We start from the raw sequence: 19,020 nt of genomic DNA, 5'->3' as shown, positions 1-19,020 counted from the left end.
TCTCCCACTCACGACGCGGGCAGTGACGTCACGGCGTGTTCTAATTGGTCGCGCCCCCCCGGCAGCCAGCCTATCACAATTCCAACTTGCCTGGAGATCCCGTGTCCCCGCTTCCGGTTAGCTTTCGGCGGGAAACGCTTCCTGCTGCGTGAGTGTTAGCCAGCTTGCCTCCCAGGCTTGGCCTCTTACCCGCCTTCACCCAAATTGTCACCAACCAACCCATTCTCCTGTTTAGCTAGTACTTTATGTAACTATGTGCACCATAGTACGTTGGCGTACTAAGCAGATAGTAGAATTTAGTACTATTCACCTTATAGGCCGAAAAAAGTAGCTAAAAACAAAAACAAATTCCTAGGCCTAGTGTACTATACACATGTGCTATATTAGGTGTTAGCGTGTGTTAGGCCTAGTAAGGGTAGTTTAGGTTAGTTTAGTTAGTCTTTGCAACATAAGTAGAAAATCGCTTTCCGGTTTGTCCAAAACCGGAAAACGACATAAATGGCTTCTCTCCGAGGTGACGCCGGCTTCGGTTATAACTTCTTATGAATTAAAATAATTCTTAATATATATAAAATCATCAATTCGATTAAAAATATTAGCATTAATAAAATTTTTTCCTTTTCTTTATTCATCCATATTTATTTTTATTTCCTGATTTAGTTTGTTTTAGTTTCCATTCCTGACTTTTATTTAATTTTGTCTTTACTTCTTTTTTAGTTTTTCGTTATAAATGAAAACAACAAAATTATTGTGTAACTATTTATTACAATTTCAGGAACTGAATTAGTATCAAAATTTAATTAATTAGAAAGTCACAATATTGAAGGAAGTATATTTTATTAAGTATATTTATTATATTTATTATATTTATTATATTTATATATTTATTATTTGTTTATTTTATTTATATATTATATTTATTATATTTATTTATAAGTATATATTTATTAAGTATATTTTATTAAGTATATTGTATTTTCTTTAGTACTTATTTTTCGTTCAATATTATTGACTCACATGAAAAAAACGTATACAAAATACAAAATTCTCACACGTGTTAAGAATTGTGCAATGTGTTGACCCATCTGACCGTCCAAGTGGTTAGGCACTATTCCTTCCCCCCCCCTATCCCCCAATCCTTATCCTGACCCCTTCTCAGTGATATGTAGTCGTAATGGCTTGACACTTTCCCATGATAATTCCCTTTCCTTCCCTTGGGAAGATCGTTCACATAAATTAGGAACAGCAGCGGTCCCAAGACAGAGCCATGTGGGACCCCACTTGTTACATTCTTCCGCTGAAACCTCCTGAAACCTCCTGAAAGTGAATCTGCTTTCTGTCCCTCAGTGGTGATAGTGGTGGACCAGGGGTGTGTGTGGTGATAGTGGTGGACCAGGGGTGTGTGTGTGGTGATAGTGGTGGACCTGGGGTGTGTGTGGTGATAGTGGTGGACCAGGGGTGTGTGTGTGGTGATAGTGGTGGACCAGGGGTGTGTGTGGTGATAGTGGTAGACCAGGGGTGTGTGTGGTGATAGTGGTGGACCAGGTGTGTGTACTTACTTACCTAATTGTGCTTGCGGGGGTTGAGCTCTGGCTCTTTGGTCCCGCCTCTGTGTGTGGGGATAGTGGTGAACCAGGGAATGTGTGTGGTGATAGTGGTGGACCAGGGGTGTGTGTGGTGATAGTGGTGGACCAATGGTGTGTCTGGTGATAGTGGTGGACCAGGGGTGTGTGTGGTGATAGTGGTGGACCAGGGGTGTGTGTGTGGTGATAGTGGTGGACCAGGGGTGTGTGTGTGGTGGACCAGGGGTGTGTGTGTGGGGATAGTGGTGGACCAGGGGTGTGTGTGGTGATAGTGGTGGACCAGGGGTGTGTGGTGATAGTGCTGGACCAGGGGTGTGTGTGTGGTGATAGTGGTGGACCAGGGGTGTGTGTGGTGATAGTGGTGGACCAGGGGTGTGTGTGGTGATAGTGGTGGACCAGGGGTGTGTGTGGTGATAGTGGTGGACCAGGGGTGTATGTGGTGATAGTGGTGGACCAGGGGTGTGTGTGGTGATAGTGGTGGACCAGGGGTGTGTGTGGTGATAGTGGTGGACCAGGGGTGTGTGTGGTGATAGTGGTGGACCAGGGGTGTGTGGATGGTGATCTCTCTTACAAATAATGTCTCAATAACTCTGGTCGCGATGAAGTAAAGGCGAAGATATTGGAGAATAGGGAGGAGAGATTGCCTATTCTGGCCATCGTAGGGAGTGCCACAAGTGCCACCTATCCTTCCCCTCAGGGTATAGTCCTTGTGGGCGCGTCTGGCACCCCACCAGTGCTAACAGCAGTGTAAACATTCACCTCCCAACCGGGAGGGTTCGGGGACGCTCTCCGGACCAGCGTCCCATAAATAACACTTCTAGGTTGCCGTCATGGGAGGCTTAAATTATTCACCTTGTATGTCGTGGTTTGCGCCCTTAAGTCTCCCTCCTCAATGGGTAGGTGGTGTTTGGGTGGAGAATGGGGGAATGAAATTGAGGTATGGGAGACAGTGGGAGGGCCCTTCATAACGGGAGAGTTAGGACACATTCACGCGTGCGTCGCCACTCGTGGGTTAAGCCCTTTCGGTCTGCCCGTTGGTCCTAACAGGTAGATACCCTGGAGGGATGCTGCATCTGCCACCACTATCAGGTAAGCACAGGGAACTGAAACTCTCCAGTGTAATCCTCTTCCCCATCCTCCGGCACGCAGCCTGGCCGCCGCACCTGGCCAGTCTAGTCGAGGAGCGTCAAGTTGGCTGAATTCGCCTCCGTGCGGGTGTGATAGAGCGCAGGCAGGTTGTATTAAATATTCCACGAGCCAATAGTAGGGGTAGAGCTGGCGGGCGACCCAATCACAACTGAGGCCTGTGGGGTACCAGCCGGCCGGTCCCACACTCTCGGCTGGGGTTGCCGGGGCTATCCGGCTCCACAACTCTCACTGTCAACAAAGCCAGAAGGTGAGGCAGTAATCCTCGCCCCACACTCGCCACCCGGCTTATCCTCATTGTCTTAGCCTCTCCGACTCTCTCTGGATATGATCCTTGTGAAATAATCCCAAAGAGAATGAATATTTATTTTGGCCAAGTGATAACTACTGGTGTACAGGTGTGATATTCACCTGAGCCAGACGTATGAGCACCTGCGGAATTCAGTTATACCTTTCCAGCCTCCTAGGCTAACACTGTATGCCTCTCAATATGCTGTCTCCAACCAGAGTATAACAACAAACACTCATCTCCCTCATCATTAGTCATCAGGAACAGCACTCATTTCCAGGAATAAAATGTGTAAATAAAGTTTGGGCATGGGCCGGGTGTGTGTGTGTGTGTGTAACAGTACGACACTCTGGGCACGCGGGTCCCGTGGGCACTGGTTGATGCAGTTCATGTTTAGTAGCCAGTGGGCCAAACCAGCATAGCATTTGCGGAAGCCTAAGTGAGGTGTGCGTGGGGGAGGCCAGTAGGATTACTCTAACCCGTAATATATATATTACAACTTGCTAAAACCCGTAATTTATGTTTCGAATCCGCGTCGTGCATGCTGGCTTTGCTCTGTGGCACTGGTGTGTATTAAACTGTGATAATTGGTGTAGAGCTTGTCCTTGTACAGATGTAAAAATGTGTTTAAATGCTCTTTAGAAGCTCTTGTAGAAGTATGAATCAGACTAGAAGCTTAGTACTAGGGAGTGTGCAATATAGTGAGCTTGTGCTAGGCGGCCACAGGTGTCCACAATGACCGCTACTAGCGTCATCATGGAGCTCTCCAGTCCAGCTAAACGCAAGTAAGTATGGCAACCAGAGGTCCTGGATGTTGTTGCTGTGTGCATGTGGCAACGTTGTTGTGGCATGGATGCTGTGGCACTCTTGTCATGCTTGGTGGTGGTGCCATGTCACGCTGCTGGAAGAGAAGTTATTCTCATCGGGATGGCGATACCCTGCGTGTTTATTAATTTAAGATAACATTTCGTTAACAATCGTCATCCTCGTATACCAGGGCCTCGGATTGAGCTGCCAAATGAGTTGACAGGTGATTGGCCAGGAGTGTCCGCAGTGACAGAGCTGGCGTTGGCCTCCTACACCAGTGCCACGGGCTCAGAGCTGGCATAGATATTCAGTGCTACAGGAGAAACATTCACTTCCTGGCACATGCATTTTGGGTTGGAGTTCGAGTATAGGCCTATCAACCTCTGTAGGGGTTATTATGCCTACTTACCACTAGTGACCAACCAGCAAATATACTTTAGTATTGAACATAGTTCACGACTTAAGTAAACTTTCAGGATATACCTCGCTTCTCGGTGTATAGTATATATTTCTTAGTATACATATCCCAGCTGACAGCTCTAGTATACCGCCACGCTGGTACCCAGGTATGGTTGTGTTGAGCCCTGACAACCCAGTAACCATCTTTGCAATAGCTCAATTATCCCACATCAGTCTGTAATTTGTCTGGAGTATTGTGTAGTCTTGTTGGGAATTACAGTGTTTTACTGTTATGTACCGGAGGTTCCCGCCGGGGTTGTGTTGTCCTGGAGGGGGGGGGGGGGGAGGGGGTGTATGGAAACCTCATCACCAGAATTATTACAAAATGCTGATATGTTATCGAATATTTTCTCAATATTAGAATATTTTTATTATTCTGAAAATGCGTTTTATATATATAAAGTTCTGTATGTATATATAAATATATATATAATATATATATATATGTATATTATAAGTATATATATAATATAATATCAGTATATATGCATTAGTATATTTTGGAAGCGGTCTTTCTTGTAAACATATGTTGTTGAATATGACCGAAAGGGTAAGATTAATGATTCTAACACAAATCTTCTCAATATTACTTATGTTTTTCTTCAATGTCGAAGGAAGTTGAAAAATTAACTCTCCAAAGTTCATTTTCACAAGTTATTATGGTCTGACGCCTAGGGAGGCATTTTGCAAGGGACTCCTTACATTTTTAAAGACAAATTTACAATGCTTTTGCAAAGGCTTATATTCTCTTGAGGTGAGGGTGGTACAGGACGTGATTGAGATGGACAAGTGGATGGAACATAATGGATATTAATAGACTATTACCTGCATGAACATAAGCAGCTTATATTCTTGCTTCTACTGTCTCTGTGTTGGTTCGGGTTGTTGTTGTTTTTAGATTCAGCTACTCGAAACTAAAAGTTCCAAGTAGCACGGGCTTTGGTGAGCCTGTAGTGGACTTACTTGGTACAGGAACGGGGAGGTTGGTTCGGGGTCTTGAAGAGGGTAGAATTGTGTATTAACTGGTTGTTGATTACTGGTCTTGATGTTTTGATGTGTAGGTCTTCGCTGATGTCCACATCAACAGAAGACTGGACATCAGCGAGGCCCTATTTTTATATCTAAAATAAACAAAATCCAATTGGTTTATTTGAATTAATATTATATTAAGAAAATGAATTACTGACAGTTTTGGAGAGGTTAAGATAGGTTAGGATAGGTAGGTTAGGTTTAGTCATATTTCTACGTTAGTTTTTACTCAAATTTAGCAAAAATATGTAATGTAATGCTGTATCAATTAATAAGAAAAAATATATAACTTCAGGAAAACTCGGTTTATTAGGCAAATCAGGCCTTGCATAGTAGGCCAAGTAGTGCGTTCTGGCTATTAGGTACTACATAATATATGTAGTACCTAATAAGGGGGAAGACCTAATAAATAAATTTATAAGTATCTAATAAATCCACAATATATATTATAATATATATATATATATATATAATATATATATATATATATATATATATATATATATATATATATATATATATATATATATATATATATATATATATATATATATATATATATGTCGTACCTAATAGCCAGAACGCACTTCTCAGCCTACTATGCAAGGCCCGATTTGCCTAATAAGCCAAGTTTTCATGAATTAATTGTTTTTCGACTACCTAACCTACCTAACCTAACCTAACCTAACTTTTTCGGCTACCTAACCAAACCTAACCTATAAAGATAGGTTAGGTTAGGTTAGGTAGGGTTGGTTAGGTTCGGTCATATATCTACGTTAATTTTAACTCCAATAAAAAACAATTGACCTCATACATAATGAAATGGGTAGCTTTATCATTTCATAAGAAAAAAATTAGAGAAAATATGTTAATTCAGGAAAACTTGGCTTATTAGGCAAATCGGGCCTTGCATAGTAGGCTGAGAAGTGCGTTCTGGCTACTAGGTACGACATATATATATTATATATATATATATATATATATATATATATATATATATATAATATATATATATATTATTATTATTATACACACACACACGCGCGTATAAATGTAATAATGTAACTCCCCGTCTTTGCATTTTTCATTCCATTTCGGTTATAGTCCTTCCTTTAGAGTCCAGTTCTCATATGATCTTAATTTCATAATTACCTCCAATCAAGCCGAAGGTTTTGTCTTGTTTATGTAAATCAGAGACCTGTTTAATACTCTGCCTTGGAGACACACATCTCGACCTTCAATTTCCTACCACTTCATCAATAGTCAAAAATCCCATCCCATCTGCCATGGATACCTCACATTTCAGGCCAATGTCAAAAGAGCGGTCAAAAACTTGGGAATTTCAAAAGATAACTAATTTCTCAATTACCCCGGGTTATAGAAAAGTACTATTTTTTGTATTTAAAATTCTTGCTACACTCTTACTCACTCACATTACACTCACTTCTCGGGTCAGTTTCCCCCTCTGCCATAAACTGTGATTCACTTCAAAGGAAAGCTTAACCGATCGGTACTCTGAACTATTTTTTTTTAAGTGTCGTTCACTGGCCTTCCGCCTCAAAGTTGAATTACACGCACTTACAAAACTGCCGTGATGGCTCGTCCTCTCCGTGGCATACCCTCTCATCACGTGCGATCACGTAATGGCCGGCCGGCAGCGTCTCACAATTACTGTTTGACTTTCGGTAATTTCAGGACGGACGCTTCCCTCGTATTTCTATTATTTTTCTTTTACATTTTGCAATGGACTCTCAATCTACGTTTTCCCAAACCTTTGATCTCGAATTATTCAAGAGTCTAGTTTTGAGCAGTATTTTGAGCTCGAGGATGGAGCAACATTTTGAGCTCGAGTGTGGAATGGAATGGAATCATCAGGGAAGCACCAAGTCATCACGACTATATAGCACTTGGAAGGGGTCAGGATAAGGATTGGGGGATGGGAAGAGGGAAAGGAATGGTGCCCAACCACTTGGACGGTCGGATACGAGTGTGGAGCAAGTACCGTAACATTGGCCAGGCCGAGGTGGTGGTGGTACTTTTAGATTCAGCTACTCGGAACAAGAAGTTCCAGTAGCACGGGCTATGGTGAGCCCGTAACATACCGAGATGTACTGTACACTTTATCCTGTGGGTGTACTTGGGGTGATGGTTTGGTGTACCTTACCCCGTATGTGCTGAGGTGTGGCATTAGTCTCCGGCTCATGTACAATCGTTTATTTGTTTTCCTTTGGATTGCTTATGGATCTTTTGGCTTACTTTCGCGTGCTCCAAACTGAATGTGTCAAGGTTCAATTCTACCAGCCTACAATGAGCTCGTTGACCGATCCACACACTGAAGGGACGACGACGTTTCGGTCCGTCCTGGACCATTCTCAAGTCGATTGTGATACAATGAACTCATTCTGGGAATCAATAGCCCTGCGGCCCATTCTCTGACCTCCTGGTTGATGGTCTGATCAACCAGGCTGTTACACGCAGCTGCTCTCAGTCTGACGAATCACAGGTCGAGTAGCAATTTGTCTGAACAGTCATTTAGTTTGTTGTTATGATGGCGTAGATCTGTCTACACTCCTCTGTGACCTGCTTGTTTGTCACGGTAAAAATTTCCGTGTTAATTTGTCATAGGGTTCATGTCCCCTGCTCGCACAAACAACCAGGTCCATCATCAGAGGCTGTGAGGTTCATAACATAAGAATAAAGGTAACTGCAGAGGGCCTATTGGCCCATGCGAGGCAGCTTCTATTTAATTATACATTAATATTTAGTTATATATTTAACTCCCCCTATTTAACTTATATATTTAACTATATATAATTATACATTATATAATTTAACTACAGCTCCTAATTATATATTGAATTATATAATTATACAACGTATAAGTTAAATACTGACTACAAAAGCTGCACATAGTTCAGTATTTAGACTTATAATCCACTGATCCATGTTCGAGGCTGTGACTCGACACTTTCCTCGTTCATCTTCAGTCACATTACGTTGATTTAGGGAGTGTAAACACCCCCCCCCCCCCTAAATCAACCTAACCAAAACACTTAACCTAACCTAGATCTACTCAACATAAATCCACAATATATATATTATTATTAATTTACATTTCAGGAAAAGGTTTACTATATATTGTATGGAAGATTCATCCTGTCAGTTGGCTGTTGAATAAGTCAAAATCTGCTCTTAGTAAAAATTAAATCGGTATTTAACTTACAGCTTGGGCTGGAGGATGAGTTGCTGAGAACAGAATGTGCCAATGTTAAGGAATTTTCCTTTCTGTAGTTCCCTGCATTCTTGTTCCTGTCAACTAATCCATTACTCCCAGGAGTACCTTCCTTGATTGTCCGTGATATATCAGACAATTTCTTCCCGATACACCAGTCTGTTTATGTATTTTTATAGATTAGCCTTCTCTTTGGCACTGTATCGAATGCATTTTGGTGGTTAAGGAATGTGCAGCCAGTCTATCCTTCCCTGAACCCAAGCTGGTGACAGGTGTAAGCCTCTCCAGGGCGTCCGTTATTTGATTATTTTGATGATGTTCTGAAGCTCCCTTGATGTCTATACACGAGAATTGTCAGCCTATAGTTTAGGGTTTGTAGTCTGTATCCTGTGTTTAATATTAGCACTACAGTGGCAGTGTGCCAGTGGGCAGGTATCCAGTTTCCAGTTACTGTAGATTTTCCTTCGTTGATTTCTTGGAGTAACAGTGCAGTCATTCTGCAGTTCTCCTGTTAATTTATTACACTACAGTTTAATGACACTTAATATAACTATCATCACGTTATACTGTGTCCATGTTCAGTTGCATAGTCATCTTTGATTTTTTGTTATATAGCTTCTATGACGTTCGTCATATTACTGGGTAGTTGCCCATTCATTATCAGCTGAATCACATGATTCTTTAGCGACATCTGCTTCCTGATCTACGTGCTAATTAGTTTTGGCTGCGCCTCTGTTTCTGGCCGCTGTTATTCAAACACAACTTCTCAGTAAATTGTCTCATCCACACTTCCCTGGAAATACACTTCGATTGAGCTCCGGCCCCACACACACATTTGGGGGGCCAGGGTTCGAGCCTCCTAGAGTCCAGGTGAATGGAACGTCATCATTCATTACCAAACACGTGTTTATATCATTTTTATATACCTATATAAGTCAGTTTCAAGGGCAGGGTTTTATTTAATTCACAAGAAAATAAACATAACATGATCGTTTAAATAGTTTGCGTATATTTTTCACTATTTTTATTTCTCCCAGAATGTAAATACCTTTCGGCTGAGTTTTGCACTTATTATATTTTATTATTTGGAAAAAGTATTGTCTTGGCAATCATGTTTATACTATTATATAATTATCGTCACATATTTAATTATTTGCGTCCCAATGTGGAGCTTATGTAGGCAGTTATTATGAACTTTGTAGTGTGTGTGTGTGTGTGTGTGTGTAAAATGGGAAGTAGTTTAAACAACTTCGTTCCGCATGAAGTTTTTTACGTCGGTTTGGTGGTGTCATTATATTGCTTGTGTGTGAATCACTCTCAAGTCCTCTCCGCTGTAACTAACTGTTAGAGAATATTTAATTTCAGTAGACTGTGAGATGACGTTGCGTTAATTTTCAAGGTTTTTAAAACTTATATTCATACGGTACGAATTCTAGCTCTCAAGAGGACCAAGTCTCACACGTTGAGGAATAAGATGATTAATTATGATTTGTTGAGAGTTGAAAATTTGATCAATGAACAAAATGGTCAGTAATGCAGTACCAGAGTCCTAATTGACTGGCAAGGGACGGGGCTGAGTCGTGGTCAATCTCGCATATAGAGAGCATGAGCCATGTAGTGTTCTTCCTGCAAGGCCGAAGGTCGTTTGCTAAGGGTCTGGGGCTAGATTCACGAAGAAGTTAAGCAAACACTTACGAACCTGTACATCTTTTCTCAATCTTTGGCGGCTTTGTTTACAATTATTAAACAATTAATGAGCTCCGAAGGTCCAGGAAGCTGTTTATAACAATAACAACAGTTGATTGGGAAGTTTTCATGCTTGTAAACTGTTTAATAAATGTAACCAAAGGCGTCAAAGATTGAGAAAAGATATACAGGTTAGTAACTGCTTCGTGAATCTGGCCCAACTGCTTCGTGAATCTGGCCCCTGGTCTCGTGTCCTCGACAACGGAGGATTATAACTAGAGAACGAGAGAAGGGATTTATTGCTCTTTTAAAAATCCTGTGTACAAGTGAGGCCTCATAGGCTTATTTTTTTAATTACCATTAAAGAGCCAGGCCTGTCATTTATTCTTGATTATATTTTCGAACGCAAAGATTAATTGAAAATCTCGTGTTCTAAGCTTAAATAGATTTAATTATAGCATATACTATTATTATACTTGCATAACTCATAACTAAAAACATAACAATTGTATTAAAAAAAATTATGAATATAATATAAATTATATTAATAATTACATTATAAATTTTAATGATATAATTAAACGTGAATTATAATTCAATTATAAATTGAATTAGAAACCGAAGTGAATTGTCATAAGTGTGCAATCGCTAAATATTACCAGATCTTCCTCAACATTAGTAGATAATCTTTGTATGTGAGTAAGAATGAAGCCACGAGCAAAGTCTACACAAATGTAATATTTACTGTCTATAATTTGAAACACTCCACTGTCTATAACATGAAACACTCCACTGTCAATCATATGAAACACTCCACTGTCAATCATATGAAACACTCCACTGTCAATCATATGAAACACTCCACTGTCAATCATATGAAACACTCCACTGTCTATAATATGAAACACTCCACTGTCAATCATATGAAACACTTCACTGTCAATCATATGAAACACTCCACTGTCAATCATATGAAACACTCCACTGTCTATAATATGGAACACTCCACTTTCTATAATATGAAACACTCCACTGTCTATAATATGAAACACTCCACTGTCAATCATATGAAACACTCCACTGTCTATAATATGGAACACTCCACTTTCTATAATACAAAACACTCCACTGTCTATAATATGAAACACTCCACTGTCTATAATATGGAACACTCCACTTTCTATAATACAAAACACTCCACTGTCTATAATATGAAACACTCCACTGTCAATCATATGAAACACTCCACTGTCTATAATATGGAACACTCCACTTTCTATAATACAAAACACTCCACTGTCTATAATATGAAACACTCCACTGTCTATAATATGAAACACTCCACTGTCAATCATATGAAACACTCCACTGTCTATAATATGGAACACTCCACTTTCTATAATACAAAACACTCCACTGTCTATAATATGAAACACTCCACTGTCAATCATATGAAACACTCCACTGACTATAATATGGAACACTCCACTTTCTATAATACAAAACACTCCACTGTCTATAATATGAAACACTCCACTGTCAATCATATGAAACACTCCACTGACTATAATATGGAACACTCCACTTTCTATAATACAAAACACTCCACTGTCTATAATATGAAACACTCCACTGTCAATCATATGAAACACTCCACTGACTATAATATGGAACACTCCACATTCTATAATACAAAACAATCCACTGTCTATATTTATAAAATGTGAATATAGTTATTGTATAGAAGGCAGATCGACAAATTATTTAGTGTCTCAGAGAAGAAAAGTTAGACTGTAATTTTTAGACTGAGAAACTGTGGTCTCTGTACTATAAGAACAAGGTAACTGCAGACGGCCTATTGGCCCATACGAGGCAGCTCCTATCTATAACCACCCAATCCCACTCATAAACATGTCCAACCCACGCTTGAAACAATCATTATGTTCTGAAATTTGTTCTCAGGTGTTCAGTTGTTCAGTGGTTGCTTTTGTATGGTTGTTGTATGGTTGTGTTTTTATTGTACTTTGATGAACATTGTAATTGTACTCTAGGAATATTGTTACTGTACATCTATATGAATTTGTGGCAGGTGAGGAAATCCTGTCTTTATTGAATTGTGTTTGTAACCATTTAATATTAATGTTTGTCTGTTCTGTTTACAAATCATTGGTGTTTAATTACACCGCTTTGGGCTGTGGTGGGTATGTGGGCCTGCGGGCCGCTCCAAGCAACAGCCTAGTGGACCAAACTCTCACAAGTCGAGCCTGGCCTCGGGCCGGGCTTGGGGAGTAGAAGAACTCCCAGAACCCCATCAACCAGGTATCAACCAGGTACCGGTCGCTTTTAATTACCACCATACTACACGATAAAGCGGCTACCAGCCAAGCATTGAATAAACTGTGTATATAATTGATGATCAGGAGATTAGGTGATTCATTGGTTCTGTTAGTCGGTTAACAGTTCTGTTGCAGTAGTGGGTTTACTTCAGAATCAGGTTGAGGATAATTTGAGTTTACTCTAAATTATATAATTAATAAAGCCTAGGGGTGTATTTAATAGAATTTTAGTGTCATTTCTAAAGCAAAGGGGTACTGAAAATCAACTAGTTTACTAGTAAATTTTGTGAAAAACATCTGAGTATACTTTTGCAATAGTTTGATGGACCGGGACAGTTAGTCAGCTGTCACGGGTTGCTTCCTGTATGTGTATATGTGTGTGTGTGGTGTGAGGGAAAAAAATAGTAGTAACAGTTGATTGACAGTTGAGAGGCGGGGCGAAAGAGCAGAGCTCAACCCCTGCAAGCACAACTAGGTGAATACAACTAGGTGAATACACACACAAGTTTTTAAACTGTGATTACGATTGAAATCTCCAGTTTTATGGAGAACAATGACCACAACAAGGTCAACGCGGATTTAAATTGGGAAGATCCCGTCTTTTAAAGTTACTCAACTACTATGAGAAAACCACGGAAGCATTAGAAGAAAAACAAAATGCGTGTATTGTATACACGGACTTTGCCAAGCGCATTTATTTTATAAGCGTGACCATTGCCTGATAGCTGATTGGACAGCGCTTTGGATTCATAGTCCTGAGGTTCCGGGTTCGATCCCCGGTGGAGGCGGAAACAAATGAGCAGTGTCTTTCACCCTTATGCGCCTGTTTACCTAGTAGTAAATAGGTACCTGGGAGTTAAACAGCTGTTACGGCCTGATTCCTGGGGGTGTGTAACAAAAAGGGGGCCTGGTCGATGACCGGGCCGAGTCCTGGTCGAGTCCCGAAATCATCTCAAGATAACCTCAAGAAGAAGATGGAGTGACAGCTCATAAAATGAAATCAACGAGTAAAGTTATAGTAGAAATGAAGAAGGTTAACGAATCACAGGGTACAAGATACAATCACACCTACTCACAGAAGGAAAAAAAACATGTAACAAATTTGGGAATTATGATATCTGTCGACCTGACGTTAAGTTAACATAACACAGCAAATATAGCGGCGGCATACGGGCTCACCATAGCCCGTGCTACTGGAACTTATTGTTCTGTGTAGCGAATCTTAAACAACAATAACAACAGCGGCGGCCAGGAAATTGATAGGATGGATTATAGACACCTTCAAATCCAGGGATTTCCTCTATAATGGTACTACTATCACTGGTGCTGAAACCCCATGAGTACAGCTCAGTACTCGAGCAGTAGAATATTTCCTTTATTCCTGGAATATAGGACATACTGAGGACATATACGGGACGCAGAGACACCATTATGCACCTAAATTATTAGCACCCGTCTCACACCTCTCCAAATATACTCTCTGGGCAGAAGACGAGAAAAGTATCAAATAATATGTATACACAGAAGACACTGGAGGGCCCACTAGGTCCCAAATTTGCACAGTAAATGTATAACATACTGGAGCGACCGATGCGGCAGGAACTGTAGAAGTGTCCCAGAGTCATAGGCACAATCAGAGAGCTCTGCAGGAACATCAGAGGTTCACGGCTGTTGCATACTCTCCCAGCAAGCATGAGAAATATTGCCGGAACAAAGTCCACAGAAGATTTTAGACAAGTTCCTGCAAGCAGGGCTGGAACAACCGGGTTGTTGTGGATAAGTAGAACTGCGGCCCACTGCAAGCAACGTGTTGGACCAAGTTATCACATGACTGGCTCCAGGCCGGGCTTGATGGGTACTAGAACTCCAGGGGCCAGATTCACGAAGCAGTTACGCAACTATTTACGAACGTGTACATCTTTCCTCAATCTTTGACGGCTTTGTTTACATTTATTAATCAATTTGCAAGCATGAAAACTTGCCAATCAACTGTTGTTATTGTTATAAACAGCCTCCTGGTGCTTCGGAGCTCATTAACTGTTTAATAATTGTAATCAAAGCCGCCAAATATTGAGAAAAGATGTACGCGTTCGTAAGTGCTTGCGTAAGTGCTTTCGTAAATCTGGCCCCAGGATTAGTGGTGGTGGCGCCAGGCGGGTGGTGGTGGTTGATTTAGATTCAGCTACTGAGAACAAAAGTGGCAAGTAGCACGGGCTATGGTGAGCCCGTAGTGGACTTACCAGGCACAGGAGCGGGGCTTTAACTGAGGACGGTGTACGGGGTAGTTAAGGTAAGGAACGACAAGGAGCATGGACGCTGGCCAAGATGAGTAAGGACAAGAAATGCGAGGGCTGTCGAATGGAGGTAGGGAGAGTGATTAAGAAGTAAATAATTCAAGAAGAATAGGATTAGTGAAGTGTTAACAAGTGGCTAAGGAGAACAGGGGCACGGGGTGCTGGTTGGCCAAGATGGGGATGATGAGTGTGGGGTGGGCAAGAGTAGGGGTGGGGAGGGTGTGTGTGTGGGTGTGTGTGTGTGGGGGGGAGGGTGTGTGTGGGGCGAGGACTGGAGAGGGTGGAGGGGAGCAGTGGGAAGCCAGGCGAGGAAGGGCCAAGCACCAAACCACACACCTCACACGGAAGAAGTCAATCTGGTGGAGACGAGTATTAACATTTGCCACTTAATGTCAGTAATGCCACACATCATCAGCGCGGATGTCATAAACTGCGCTCTTAACTACCACAACAGGCTGGTGGGCCTTCTCCCCCAGCCCTCCAGCAAGACGAAAGCCGTTTTTCGAATGCGTGCGCGTGCGTGCGTGCGGTGGTATCGTCCATGTAGGATTGTGTGCGTATTGTGTGTGTGTGCAGGAGCACAGGAAGGAGAGGCCATGAAGGATGTGTGGAGGGTGGTGGTGGCCGGGGGTGCTCCCCATTCAGCGCCTCCACTGTGACGAAATAGCTCCGGCGATTGACCTGTGAACTGTGTCAGTCTCAAGGCAGGAAAGTTATCTTTCCACTCTAAATAGGAAGTGATATAACTGAATTCCTTCAGTTGTACACATCAGAGACAGACAGATACACACAGAGAAACGAGACAGTTCCTAAATGTTACAGCATAAGAACAAGTGGGACCCCAACTAGTAACTGCTGGGGTCAGTACTAACCCCTGTGGGACCCCCCACTAGTAACTGCTGAGGTCAGTACTGACCCCTGTGGGACCCCACTAGTAACTGCTGGGGTGGTCAGTACTGACCCCTGTGACCCCACTAATGACTGCCCCTTTAATTTTCCTCTCTAACATTAGCATTTTTGCTAATGTTAGAAAGAGTAATGTTGAGTAACGGAAATAGACCATGGTTCCTGGTATGTTTCCCTTGTGTGTGTGTGTGTGGGGGGGGGGGCGGAGCGCCCCGTCCGTCCCTGCTCCAAATTTATCATCAAACCAGCAGGAAAGTACCCCCCTCCCCACCACACCCCCCCCCTTCCCCCCTCCCCCCTCCTTCCCCCCTCCCCCCCTCCCCCCTCCTTCCCCCCCCCCCCCCGCACACGATGGGGGTCCCCGCTACACCACAAATCTTGACTCCGTGGAGAGTTTTACCACAAAAAACTAATATCTTCGGTTGAAATTGCATGTTGAGTAAGTGCGGAGTGACATGTGAATCTTCCCCGAGGATACCATCTCCCGGCTCTCCGCCTCTCGCTCTGTTTACGGTGTGTGTGTACCCACGAGCAGCCATATACAGTGTCTTCTTCACTCAAGCAAACAACTTCGTTTAATTTATTTATATATTTAAAGTTATAATAGCACTTGCGAACAACAACAAAATACTTTGCTAGTGCCAGTCCGAGCATTAAGACGTACAATGGCACTCTAAATAAAAATAATTAGTTTAAAAGTTGTAATATAACTGGGGTAGAGAATATAGGCTAGTGCCATCCGCCATAATAGAGATGTGTAGTGGTATGTAGTAAGTGATTATTGTTGTTGTCAGTGAGACAAGAAGCGGTTCTCCAACGGTAGAGTGAGAGACATCAGCGGCGCGCGTAGCAGCTCTCTTGAATGATCACTCGAGTCTGATTGCGGACACATCTGCTACGGAAGGTGTGATCTTGTTAGGTGATACATATTTATAACCGGAGAGTGCTCTAGCGTGCGGGGGTAGCCAGTGTGCCACAATAGTGAACACACTGGAACTAAAACCAGTCCTTTGGGTGCAGGCAAGTCACTCCGTCACACTCTAATCTCGCATCAGGTTCAACGAGAGAGCCACCCCAGAAATTCGGCCTTCGTGCTATTTATACCCACCAAGTCATCACTCGGGGTGATTATGTCGCCCATGGCTAGGCCTCGTTGCTCGACAAGTTCCCACCATTGTCTTCGGTATTCTGTTTTTATCCTTCCGACAGAGACAACATGTCCTGTCTCTCCTTCCTGTGACTGGCGCCGGGATTTATTTTGCTCTAGTTGCGTCACCGAGAACTGTCCCCACACCTCTTTTTTCTCCGTTGCATTGTGCTGACCCTCAGAGCAGGACTGCCCCCACAAGACAGGTCCTGACAACTTGTCATGTTGCTGGGCTTGTATGACAAACTTGTATCAGTGCTCCCGCTCGCCAAGAGCGGCTCCCAGGTCGATGACTGGCTTGTGTTCATCTGCTCGATATCCGCATTTTTGCTTGATTTGATGTTGGGCACGAGGCCTCTTGAACCCTCAAGGGTCATTACGGATGTGGCAGTACCTTACCAACCAGAAAGTATATAGAGTATACTTTTGTCTCGGATATACTTCACCATTAAAGTAAGCTCTAGATATTAAATACAATGAGAAGCGGACGGAATACATCAGTCGGTGTATGTGTCAGGTACGCGTGTTTGCTTGGGAGTGGAAAAGTGCAATACTTCAGAAAATTTCATTCATGCATGTAAATTCAGTGTTACGGTGAAAATTAAGCAGAGCCTCACATAGCAACAAGTTACAATGCACTAATAAAGGTTATAAGTCGCCAAAAATTGGAGTTATTATGTACAACTTAACAAACTATAACAAAAGATGAATTGAAGAAAACAAAGGAAATAAATATGCTGAACAACTAAGTATAACAACGTCTGCATTATAGGTGGCCTCAGTTTCGGTCAAATATATCGGCCAAATATAACAGAAGTTGCTGAGACAGAACAGTATTTATAATATTTACACAAGAACATAAGAATACAGGGAACAGCAAAAGGACTGTTGGCCTACATGAAGCAGTTTACTTAAACAGCATATTACAGTCATCCAGGAAAAAAGAGAATAATAAATTTAATACTAAGAAAGAGGCACAAGAACATACAGGTAGAAGAGACAGACTGTAATAGGCCCACAACCTTATGAGGCGCCTCTTAACTTATACCTAATAACACCTATTCATATATTGGTTTAAGGTGCGCTTAATACACTTGAACAAGTCCAGGTCACACACAGAGATCACACTAACGTGATGCATCAAATGAACAACCCTTTTACCCTGTCGTAGCTCAGTCGATTAAGGCAGTGTCTGGGATGCTTCCGGACGCAGGTTCGAATCCTCGTCACGGCCCTTGTGGATTTGTTCAAGTCCAGGTCTATCACCTTACCCACCAACGTCCCCAATAGACTTTTCAACCCCTTTTCCGAACAGGACATGATTGAACTCCCAAATCTGAAGTTAAGCAAATTTGAATCCATTGAGTTACGTCCTATTTTGTGTGTTGATATTATTTACTCTTAATATCCCCATTATTATACCCCCTTTACTCTTTGCTTTGCACAAAATTTAAATAAAGTTTTCTTACTCTTCATCAACAAAGGAGGATCCTAAACCTGGGATTAACCTTATCTTTGGGCACTAAATGGAACTGTATAATCTAAGACGTCAGAACGTCTTGTTTCAAACAGCTATACATTGATTAATAGGATTAAGAGTCTTATTAGTCATTACTTTCGTATGTAATGTATGCACCTCTCATTCATATTTTGAAATTTCAGTGTTTTTAGCAATTATTTTATGCTACTCATTTGCAAGTCCCTGAAGAAGGTCTAACTGATAGCTCTAACCCCTATAACACCTTTCATCCTCGTATTTCCAACCATGACCTTTAGTCTGACTATTTGTCACTTTGAGCTCAGGGGCCAGATTCACGAAGCAGTTACGCAAACACTTACGAACCTGTACATCTTTTCTCGATCTTTGGCGGCTTTTTTTACAATTATTAAACAGTTAATGAGCTCCGAAGCACCCGGAGGCTGTTTATAACAATAACAACAGTTGATTAGCAAGTTTTCATGCTTGTAAACTGTTTAATAAATGTAACCAAAGCCGTCAAAGATTGAGGAAAGATGTACACGTTCGTAAGTACTTGCGTAACTGGTTCGTGAATCTGGGCCCCAGTTTCGTTGTCTTGTTTAGTCAACAACATAAACATACGAATA

The 19,020-nt window shown here is 41.8% G+C and overlaps 1 protein-coding gene across 9 annotated transcripts in view; it reads left to right on the top strand.

Moving 5' to 3' along the window:
* Window positions 1-19,020, top strand: part of trh (PAS domain-containing protein trachealess) — a 1,432,279-nt gene that overhangs the window by 658,370 nt on the left and 754,889 nt on the right. For 2 of the 9 annotated variants that reach the window (XM_069316264.1, XM_069316261.1), the window contains exon 1: window positions 3,460-3,803. The exons of the other annotated variants lie outside the window; for them this stretch is intronic. In XM_069316264.1, coding sequence (XP_069172365.1) covers window positions 3,754-3,803 — 50 coding nt within the window. In that variant the 5' untranslated portion in view covers window positions 3,460-3,753. Of the gene's footprint in view, window positions 1-3,459; window positions 3,804-19,020 lie in introns of those variants that run through there. 9 annotated transcript variants of the gene reach the window in all.

Source organism: Procambarus clarkii, chromosome 83 (assembly GCF_040958095.1).
Source record: "Procambarus clarkii isolate CNS0578487 chromosome 83, FALCON_Pclarkii_2.0, whole genome shotgun sequence".
NCBI lineage: Eukaryota > Metazoa > Arthropoda > Malacostraca > Decapoda > Cambaridae > Procambarus > Procambarus clarkii.
Note: the sequence above shows the minus strand (reverse complement) of the source record. Positions and strands in the feature narration are given on the sequence as shown.